Raw genomic sequence first — 11771 nt, 5'->3', positions numbered from 1 at the left:
CATTCCTATTGATTCGATTACTTGATGTTATTTTTGTGCAAAGTGAAAATATATCTCGGCAATTTCCCGTGTGTGGCGACGAATTTTTAATATATCTCGGCATTTTCCCGTCTGTTATTTCAGGCGGTGTATGACTGACCATGCCGCGATTTAAAATATATATATCTCGGCAATTTCCCGTGTGTGGCGACACGTGAACGAAGCTATGCTCCTCTCTCCACATTATTGTGACGACGTATAAATTAAATATTTCATCGTGACGATTGTCATCAAATGGACGAATTTTTTATATATCTCGGCATTTTCCCGTCTGTTATTTCGGGCGGTGTATGACTGACCATGCCGCGATTTAAACAAAATATATATATCTCGGCATTTTCCCGTCTCTTATTTCGGGCGGTGTATGACTGACCATGCCGCGATTTAAAAAAAATATATCTCAATGGACTTGAAGTTACAGGCCTTTGAGAATTCATTTCGTTCTATAAAGGGCAACTTTCATCGGATTTTCTTCCCGTTTTTTTTCAACCGAGTCTAAAACTATGTTAGCGACTGTGAAAAATGGAATGATATATCGAATTTGATTTGAAATAAAACTGTGTGAGAGAGGAAGACACCACGGGCCTACAAAACAGGCCTCAAAGCTATGTGAGTTAATAAAATGGTGGATATTTGCTTATATGAAGCCTCTCCCAAAATGGGTGGAGATATGGTTCCCAGAATGGGTGGAGCTTTGAGGTTTTGTCTTCTCTGCAAGAACAAGAACAAGAAGAAGAAGAACAAGAATAACAACAACAACAGCAGAGGGCACTCTATTAGCAGTGTCTGCGACGCGGCTACAAAAACAAGGCACTTTCACTAACATTTTCGGATTCAGCGTTCAATTCTACATAAGTGAGTGTATTTTGAGGCATGTGTGACTTCAAATAAAATTGTAAGCCAGGAAAAACGCTCGTTTCATTCCTTAGGGATACAACATGTAAAACTGGCCCAAACGTCAAAACAAAACTCGCTCATTTTAAGTCGTACAAGCTAGTGCGACCACTTATTCTTCTGGGAAGAATCCCGTGCACATGCTGGTCACACTTATAAGTCACCGAAGTCTTTATAAGTTCATCAAATACTGACACCGCGATTGACATTCGTTGAGGTAGTTTTAAAGCATTATACGTATCAAATGATACATTTTATGAAACAGGGAGACCGAATACACACTTTGGTGGTTTTAAAATGACAGAATGTCTTTATTATTATTTTATTTTTTTTAAACCTTGAAGACGACGCTGCTAACAAAATACACCGCTCTAACGCATAACCACGAGTTTAAACTACATTTACAACAAATATGAAAACTATTTTCATATCACAATGTTAAATATAGAATATATAGAAGATAATGTTTTAAAAAAACGAGCCCTATCTTCCAATGGTAAACAATCCTTCAAAAAATTCCTGGATCTGGAATAATATCCTGAGCTTCACCAAAAACAAATCAATTCTTCCTTATCCCAAAGGCAATCATCCCACCAACTTTCATCCAGATCCGTTCAGAACTTTTCCAGATATCTTGTTCACAAACACACGAACATACACACGCACTGACACGATCGAATGCATTACTCCCTCGCGGGAGTAACTAGAACGGCACTCAGTAGAGAACATAACTCTGCCTGGTTGGCCATATCACTCAATGGTGAAGAAACACTTTAAAATTCTACTGGCCGGATCCGGATCCGGATCTTCACCGAGATTTAATCGATTCTTCCTTGTCAAACACACAACCTGCCCAACAAGTTTCGTCGAAATCCATCCAGAACGTTTTGTGATATCCTGATATGTATAGTTTTTGGTACTATCTCCCAATGGTGAAGAATCACTTTAAAAATTATAGGAGTAGGATCCGAATCCGGATCTTCACCAAAATCTAAGAATTTCGTCGGTGGCACACACACGACATCTCTGCCAAATGTCCTCTGGATTCGTCCACAACTTTTTCAGATATTTTGTTCACAAACGGACAGACAGGGGTGAAAACATAACCTCCATCCACCTTTGGTGGTGGAGATAATGAAGTTTAAATATGTCTGGAAATTCCAAATTAAATTTTTTGAATGTCTTGAGAGTCATCATAAAAAAACATTTCATGACGATATTAATTTTATTTGGATTTAGAACAACAAACAACAACAGGCATTTTAAGGCCATTTTCCCTGCTAGAGTGGGGGTTAACCTTGAGGGCCCCATGACAATATTCTCCATTTTGCCCTATTTTCTCCATCTCCCCTTGTTAACCCCCTTACCCGCATTTCTTCTTCCACCATCTTCAGCCAAGTCTTTCTCGGTCTTCCCCGTCCTCTACTTCCTTCTACATTCTTTTCCATCACTCTTCTCAACCAGTCATCATCCTTCCTCAACACATGACCAAACCATCTTAACCTGCATCCTTCCTCAACACATGACCAAACCATCTTAACCTGTTTCTCTTCACAGCATCCAACACAGGCTCTATTCCCATCATCTATCGCAATTCATCATTTGTCTTCCTCTCTCTCTCTCAACGATACTCCACACATCCACCGAACCATTCGTATTTCCACCCTTTCCAGCCTTCGTTGCTGCTCTACGTTCATTACCCATGTCTCACTCCCATAAATCATAACACTTCTCACACATGCAGCATACACCTTTCCCTTCAGCTTCAAGGACACTCCCCTCCTCGTCAGCACGCCACTCAGTTCCCGAAACTTCTTCCACGCACATCTCACTCGAGCAACCGTTGCGGAGTCTGATCCACCTTCTCCATTCAGCATGTCTCCGAGGTAGCAAAATGTTTTCACACCATCCAGCTTCACGCCGTCTCCAAGATCCAACTCAACATTTCCTCCGTCTGCAGCTCCCTCTGTGCACACCTTATACTTGAATGTAGCTGCCACACTGGTTAATGACCCTCTCAGACCATGACATTTTTGATGAACCCACTCAGCGCACATTGTACATTGAATGGAGTTCACTCCTATACCCTTCCTGCACACAGCACACGGCCACTTCCCAGTTCTTTCCACCTCACCACATGCTTTACCACTTGCCATAACCTTCGTCTTTCCGATATTCACCTTCAGACCTTTTGCCTCCATAGATTCCTTCCACTTGTTCATCTTCTCCTTCAGTCCATCCATACTCTCCCCAATCAACACCAGATCATCTGCATTCAACAACTCCCACGGTATACCCTCCTTTACATTCCGAGCCAGCACCTCCAACACAGCTACAAATAATAGTGGACTTAGTACCGACCCCTGATGCACTCCCACCTTCACCTCAAACTCACGACTGTTCCCATCGTTCGTCCTTACAGCTGTGCGCGCTCTCTCGTACATTGCCATCACTACTCTGATCAACCATTCCTCCACTCCTAACTTCCTCAATGCCCACATCACTACTTCGCGTGGAACTCTATTGAATGCTTTCACCAGATCAACAAACCCAAGAAACAACTTCTTCCTCCTCTCCATGTACTTCTCCTGCAACTGCCTTACAATAAAAAGCGCGTCTGTGTTCCTCTTCCTGGCATAAATCCAACCTGCATTTCATCGATTTTCACTTTCTTCCTTATCCTCTTCTCCAACACCATTTCCAATACCTTCATTCCATGCTCCAATAACTTTATCGCTCGATACGAGCCACAGTCCAGAGGGTCACCTTTCCTCTTGTATAGAGGGACAAGGGTACTCAGTTCCCCAATCCACTGGAATGCGGCCTTCTTTCACCACCAGACTACATATCTCTGTCATTCTCCTCACACCCCAACTTCGTGCTGCCTTCAACGTATCTCCCACAACTCCCGTCGGCCATCCCTGATTTTCTGCTCTTCATTGTTTTTAATCGCTTCCTCAACTTCCTTCTGAGTTATCTTCTCTGCCAGTCCTAAAACTGGGTTACTCTCTATGTTGCCATCCCATTCATTCTCTGCATTCAACAGCATTTCCATATATCTCTTCCATCTTCCTTTAATTCCATTTGGGTCCACAACGATTTGTCCCACTTCATCCTTCAAGCAACTCACCCCCATCACATCGCACCTCTCTTTCGCTATCTGCTTTGCAATCCTGAATACCGCTCTCTGAATACCGCAATCCAAGCGCTCTCCGAACATTTTCCGATATGCCTCCTGCGCCTTTGCTACCTTTTTCTTTGCAGCCTTCTTGGCTGCCTCATAACTTTCAGGCTCTGCCTTTTCTGTCCCCGTACCCTTCGCCTTCTGCCACTCCTTGAACTTCTTCCTCTTCTCGTCAATCCTCTTTCCAACTTCAACATCCCACGACCATGTTTCCGAGTGCCTCGGTGGTCCTTTTGTCCATCCACATACCTCACCAACGGCTCCCAACAGACTATCTTTCTTTGACATCCAACCACTTTCAAGCTCAACCACATCATCCTCCACCATACCCAGCCTCTCTTTTAATGCCTCCCTCACTGTCACCTCTTTCAACCTCCACACCTTCATTCTCGGTTGGTACTTCACCCGCCGAGCTCTCCTCGCACCTTTCACCCTTATGTCGCAGACAACCAAGTGGTGCTGTGAAACAGCCTCCTCCCCCGGGATCACCTTTCTGTCCCGGAGGTGCCCCCTGTCTCGCCTACGCACCATCAGGTAGTCAACGGTTGTCGTCGACCCACCCGACGTGTATGTAACAAGCTTGTTATCCTCTTTCTTGAACTGAGTATTACAAATCAACAAATCAGATCCATCAGCAAACTCCAAAATCCTTTCACCTTCTCCATTCCTCACACCATATCCATAACCCCCATGGTCTCCCTCAAAACCGTCTATACTCCTTCCCACATGTCCATTTCGGTCTCCTCCTACCACAACAACTTCCTCATCTTTCACGTTTTCCATCAGCTTCTCCATTGCACACCACAACCTGTCCTCTTCATCGCACCGACCGACCTGCAGAGCATATACCGAGATGATTCACCAAGAGCTTTCCAATCATCATTTTTACCATCATCAACCTTTCACTCACTCGAGTCACACTCACCACACTGTCTACAAACTCCTCAGAAAACAGGACACCAACACCATGCACGTCTTCTGGGCACCCTTGCCACACAAACTTGTATTTCTGTCCCTGCCTACGCTTCACCATTCTCACACCACTTCCCTTCCATCTCGTCTCCTGCGCACAACATATGTCCACTCTTCTTCTGACCAATACTTCCACCACTTCTCCTGATCTCCCTGTCATTGTCCCAACATTCCATGTCCCAAACCTCAGAAACCGATCTCCACGTGGGGCATCAGGCCTTTTCGTCATCATAAATGGAGTGATTTCCACCCTTGCTTCGATTGGGTTCTCCACCTTGATTTTTGATGAGAGGGAGTGAGGATCCCCACAGGGTAGTTCGGGCTGTACCCTTCCCATATGTAATTGTAATTGTCATGTTTCCCATTTTGAGGCAATGTTTTATGGACGGATGCCCTTCCCGACGCCAACCCTTTTAGTCGCCGCTTACGACACGCATGGATACAGTGTACCTATTCTAAACCAGGGTACACACCAGGATGTATTACTCTTTATAGTACACACCGGGAAGTATTTAGAACACTCGAGTTATATCCCTGTGCCTGCCACACTGTTCTCATCCCCACATCCTCTTGCTAACACTGGATACTAAGCCCGGCACATAAATGCAAAGTTTGGTGGAGGTTGACCCAGCCGTTTTTTTCCTATGATTGTCAGACATCAATACATGCATACAGAGAGAGAGAGAGAGAGAGAGAGAGAGAGAGAGTTGGCCTATAAAGTGTATATTAGGATGTGGTGTCAGGCAGTGCCGCTGCTGGCCCGCAGACAAAAGGTAATCACCACGAGGCCAATAACTCCATAACCTTTCAATGCCTCACACGTCCTGAAACCACCACCAAGAAAAGCTCACCGAGCGAAGTAGCACCGGGTACCCTCCTCCCCCGATAGTTTATATTTGGTAGAATGTGGTGTTGGTGTAGCATATGCATGATGGGCCAAATGGCCTCGGCATATTGGAATAGCACCCCAATTCCCAAAAAAAACAGCATGCCTTTCTGACGATGAAAAGACAAACATCCATATAGGTTGTTGCAGAGGATCATCAGTAAGTAACAGGGACTGTTTTATGCAAATACTTTTTGAACATTTTGAAATATATATATATATATATATATATATATATATATATATTTTATCATTCTACAATGCCGAAGCCTTTATTGCTATGTGAAAGGTAATATGAAATGAATCCCAACCCCATTCCAAGGTGGGTGTGGGGAAGTGTTTTAGGCCCCACAAAAAAATAAAAACAAAATTTGATTTCAAAATGCTAACAGGATTAGAACAGCACCGGGAAACGCTGAGTACCCCTGCCAGTAAATAAATAAATAAAATATCATTACAATTTCATCATTTTACTAAAACTAGGTGTAGAAAAAGGGACTCAAATATACAGTCACATGAAAAAGTAAGTACACCCCATGTAAAGTTTTGACTTTTTCAACATATTTCAACATACAGCCATTTGATCTTCATTCCAACAATATTGAAAGATAAAGGTGATGTAATATAACAAATATCATGAAACATTTACATTTTGTAGTCCATTGTATAATTTAAATAAACATAAATGCAAATTTCGCATGTGGAAAAAGTAAATATACCCTTGGCTCTAATAGGTGGTATTGCCCCCTTTGGCAGAAACAACCTCAAGTAGGTGTTTCTTATAACTGTCTACCAGTCTCTGACATCGACTGGGAGAAATTTTTGCCCACTCCTCCATGCAGAATTCTTTCAGCTGTGCGATGTTTGAGGGGTTTCTTGCATGCACAGCTCGTTTCAAATCCCCCCACAACATCTCGATGGGATTTAGATCCGGGCTTTGCCTTGGCCATTTCAGAACCTTCCATTTCTTTCCTTTCAGCCATTCCTTGGTGGATTTACTGGTATGTTTAGGGTCATTGTCATGTTGCAAGGTCCACCTTCGGTTGAGCTTCAACTTTCTGACAGATGGCCCCACATTATCCTCAAGCACCCTCTGGTACAATGAAGAATTCATAGTGGATTCTATAATGGTGAGCTGCCCAAGCCCTGATGCAGCAAAGCTGCCCCAAACCATAATATTTCCACCACCATGCTTTACAGTTGGTATCAGGTTCTTGTGGTCAAATACTGTCTTTGGTTTTCGCCAAATATGTCTTCTGGTACTGTGGCCAAATAGCTCTACCTTTGACTCATCTGTCCAGAGCACATTGTTCCAGAAGTGCTGGTCTTTGCCTTGGTGTTCATTGGCAAACTTTAGTCTTGCCCTGATGTTCTTTCTGGACAGCAAAGGCTTCCTCCTGGCACACCTCCCATGTAGATCAAATTTGTGCAGCCTCTTTCTAATGGTAGACTCGTGCACTTTGACAAACAGTGGCAAGAGCTACCTGTAGGTCCCGTGATGACATTCTGGGGTTCTTCGAGACTTCTTTCAGCATCTTGCGGTCTGCTCTCGGGCTGAACTTGCTGGGGCGGCCTGGCCTGAACAAGTTGGCAGCTGTTTGGAATCTTCTCCACTTGTAGATGATCTTCCGGACAGTTGAATGATTGATTTCAAATTGTTTGGAGATCTTTTTAAATCCCTTCCCAGACTCGTAGGCATCTATAACCTTCTTTCTGAAGGCCTCGGAGAGCTCTTTTGATCTCGGCAAAGTGACGCCGCACACTTAAACAACAAAGAGCAAACCAAACTAAATGTCTGAGGTTTAAATAAGACAGGTTCCTCCAAGATCCTCTCTGACGATGTTCTAATCATTTGCACCTGAGCTGGTGCACCTGATTCTAATTTTAGGTATTTGAAGTAGTGATAAATGTCGGGGTGTACTTACTTTTTCCACATGCAAAATTTGCATTTATGTTTATTTAAATTATACAATGGACTACAAAATGTAAATGTTTCATGATATTTGTTATATTATATCACCTTTATCTGTCAATATTGTTGAAATGAAGATCAAATAGCTGTATGTTGAAATATGTTGAAAAAGTCAAAACTTTACATGGGGTGTACTTACTTTTCACGTGACTGTATTTAAGTGCATAAATGATTATAGAGATCCTCAACAAAGCAATGAAAACTGGGTCTTACCGTCACGTTATTGTACTGCAGAGGTCCAAGGCCATCCAGGAAATAGCGAAAGGCTCGAAGCTGAAGCTCGTGATTTTTCTCAGGCCGAAACTGTCCGATGGAAACAATTTCCACCCTTTCGTTACCATCTTGCCACCCCATTTCTCTAGGTCGCTCCAGGGGCAGGTCAAGGAAGGAAGCAACATCGCAGGGTGGAAAGACAAGACGTGGAGGTACTGCACCCGACCATAATGTAGCAAGATGAGCCTGTGTCCAAGATGAGTTTGCCATTACGATTGTGGCTGCACTGCCAGCCAGACCGTAGGCCTGAGCAAACGCACGGTAGTAGATGAGCTTGAGTCGAGTAAGTACGGCACTTTGGGCAACCACTTCTGCGTTGTTGTGCGCCAAGATACCTGATGCCACGGCCTCTACCATCTCCGTGGTAACAGTAGGGTAGTGCACGTAACAGGCGGTACATGCACCCGAAAGCGCAAAGGCAAGTGGCAGGCCAAATGCATGACCCGTGGAATCCACAAATATGTCCGGCGGACGGCGGAACACCGCCTCAGCGACTACCGGCAGTGATCCAAGTGCCTGGCCAAGCAGCGTGAAGCGAGGGTACAAGGTCGGTGAAAGCAGGGAGCGCAAACAAAGGTGCACTATGGACACGGGGAGTTGGATGGAGATGCCAAATCGCCGATGTGCAATCTCAGTGGAAGATACACCAGCCTCACCACCATACACCACAATCGAAGCCTCAGGGTATCTTTGGAAATGAAAAAAAAAACAATCAGAGAAAAGGCACGAACATTTCGCAGAGGAGAATGAAAACTCTGAGAGCAAATGTTACATTCCAAAAGGAAATTGCTATCAATAATAACCATAATAACAATAATAGAAAAAGCATAGCTCATGGTAACCTCAAATGGCAATCGTAATGGCTCATATCCCTGCGCATCGTAAGAGGTGACTAAGGGTTGGCGTCAGGAAGGGCATCCGGCCATAAAAACATTGCCTCAAACAGGGAACCATGATTGTCATGGGGCCCGCAAGGCTAACCCCCGCTCTAGCGGGGAAAATGGCCTTAAAAACGATCATTCATTCATTCATGGTAACCTCAAAATCATGAGAACAAAATAAAGGAATCGAGGTTAAATTTATGAATCATAAAACACCCAAACACCCATTTGTAATACAGTATACCCTGATTTTGAAATAGTTTCAGAACTACAAAGTAGAATTTGTCACAAATGCGTAATTGGATACGCCCACGTTAGATGTGAACCCACTGCTACGTATTGTTGCGGGTCGCGGACAAGATGTTATTTTGACCGAGCGGTTGGTATGACCGCGACCGAACAGTTATTCCCCGACTAGAACCCGATTCCACCCAAACTTTGGCCGTATCGCACCGCAGCTGCCCAATCTGGAAAACTCTAAAACGACCGAATGCAAAGAGGAAAAGGAATAAGACGAGAAGACGTACAGAAGAGTAATTGGATTTATTATTTACACATATAAGTAGGAAGCAAGCAGTCACGTTTATTTACAGGGACATGAGACGCAGGTGACACAGTGCAATCTTTAGCTTATACAGACTTAATGACCTACCCAGGACAGAACAAACGAAGACGACTCACACGGGGAATGATGACAGGAATTGGCTGGAAGGAGAGGAAAGTCCACTGGGTCCGGCAGCACGATCCGCACGTTGGGCAGCCGCCGTTCCTTCGCGGCCCTGCTCCGAACTGCCGTCCAGGTCCCTAAGCGGTTGGCGAGCGTTGTTGCTGCTGCTGCTGTAGACGCTGCCGCTCGCGAGCAAGGTGACGAATAGCAGGCTTGGTGCTTCCTTGAATGATCTCTGCTTGTTGGACCTCACAACTCAGCTCTTTCTTGGACCCTCTCTCTTCTCAGCTCATCTGCCTTGGACCTCCTCTCGTCTCAACGGCTTGGACTCCCTCTCGTCTGCCTGTAAAAGCTCATCTCCTCTTGGACACGCCCTGCCTGCGGGTTATATAGGCCCCGCCCCTCAACCTTCGCGAACCTCCTCGATGTTTCTCTCCACACCCTCTCCAAGTCCAACCCCTTGTTCGTGGTTGGTTGAGTGGGGCTGACTCACTCCTCCCCTCTATGACGAGGTGGGGACCCGCCTTTCTTCCCCAACCCTGCCTCGTGGTCAATGGCGGTTATTGGAGGGGAGGTAATTGCCAATCGACGAAAAGGGGGAATGGAGGTTTTGGGAATGGGAATGAAGGGAATCTATCTCTTTCACTGGTGCAATGGAGTATTTCAATTAATGGGAGACACAGCCTTACCCTAAAACACATAATAAGATATAACTATTGAACAGGGGTATTCTATGATTGGCTGTGGTGTGGATGCTTTATGGACTAATTATGGGATGCCCTTTGACCTTTACACAGCTCCGGAGGCAGGAGGCGCACAATAAACAATAATAATAATTCACACAATCAAAAAAATATACAGTCCTCATATCCGCAACAGTATTATCTATCTATAATTCCAGTAATCTCTGTGTGTGTGTGTGTGTGTGTGTGTGTGTGTGTGTGTGTGTGTGTGTGTGTGTGTATGTGTGTATGTCTGTGTGTTTGTCTGTGACCGCTGTTTCTCGACAACCACGGGTCCGATATACTTGAAACTTGCCAGGTATATTGCTGGGGACCTGAGGATGTGCCTTTTCAAGGTTTCATATTAATCGGACAAGTAGTTACCGAGCTATGGCGATTTCTTTACCAAACTCCGCAAGCCGTTCGCTTTGGACCAAACCATTTCATGTAAATAGAGGGGGGGGATTGTCACCGTACTCGCAAGCCGTTCGCTTTGGACCAAACCATTTCATGTAAATAGAGGGGGGGGATTGTCACCGTACTCGCAAGCCGTTCGCTTTGGACCAAACCATTTCATGTAAATAGAGGGGGGGGATTGTCACCGTACTCGCAAGCCGTTCGCTTTGGACCAAACCATTTCATGTAAATAGAGGGGGGGGATATAATTTTAGATATATATATAGTACGGGCATGCCCTAGTATCAATCAAAGGTCACATGAAAAATTAAAGGTCCAGAGAGAGAGAGAGAAGACAGATAAGTAGGAGAGAGAAAACAACAGATGCTTCTAACTCGAGCTGTGGTCTGCACAATTATTTTAAAAGGGCACATGACCTTTGACCTGTGCAATCTAAAATTGAATCAGTTAATCTTTGTATTACAGTCTATATAAGGGTGTCACGTATGGTTGAAATCTCTTGAGTGGTTTGTTCATAAGTTATTGCAGTAACACAGATTTTCAATGAAACGGCACTTGACCATAGGTCTTTGACCTTTTTGAACCCAAAATTTAATTGAGTCTGTGTCATTGTTGTATTATAGGTCTACCTTTGTTCGTACCACATGATCGCCATTCTTCACAAGAACTGATCCACCCAGAGTCCCAGACTTCAACTAGTTGGAAGCATTCAAATTTTTCCATGCAGTCAAATCTTCCAGGGTGTAAATACTTTTTGTCGACAAAAGATAATTCATTAAATCTAGATAGAAAATGGTTGGAAAGTTTGTTTCGCTTCTGGACCTTGTTGGAGTCAGCAATTCGTCCGGGTCTGTGTTGCCTATA

The 11771-nt window shown here is 44.3% G+C and overlaps 1 protein-coding gene across 2 annotated transcripts in view; it reads right to left on the bottom strand.

The window, feature by feature from the left end:
• The window catches only part of ALG11 (ALG11 alpha-1,2-mannosyltransferase), a 49762-nt gene that overhangs the window by 32760 nt on the left and 5231 nt on the right, over positions 1-11771 (bottom strand). For both annotated transcript variants that reach the window (XM_078768223.1, XM_078768224.1), the window contains exon 3: positions 8161-8908. In XM_078768223.1, the coding sequence (XP_078624349.1) occupies positions 8161-8908 (748 nt within the window). The remainder of the gene's footprint in view (positions 1-8160; positions 8909-11771) is intronic.

Source organism: Myxine glutinosa, chromosome 14 (assembly GCF_964187855.1).
Source record: "Myxine glutinosa chromosome 14, kmMyxGlut1.1, whole genome shotgun sequence".
In the NCBI taxonomy this organism is placed as follows: Eukaryota; Metazoa; Chordata; class Myxini; order Myxiniformes; family Myxinidae; genus Myxine; species Myxine glutinosa.
The sequence above is the reverse complement of the archived record's forward strand: the minus strand, read 5'-3'. Positions and strand labels throughout refer to the sequence as shown.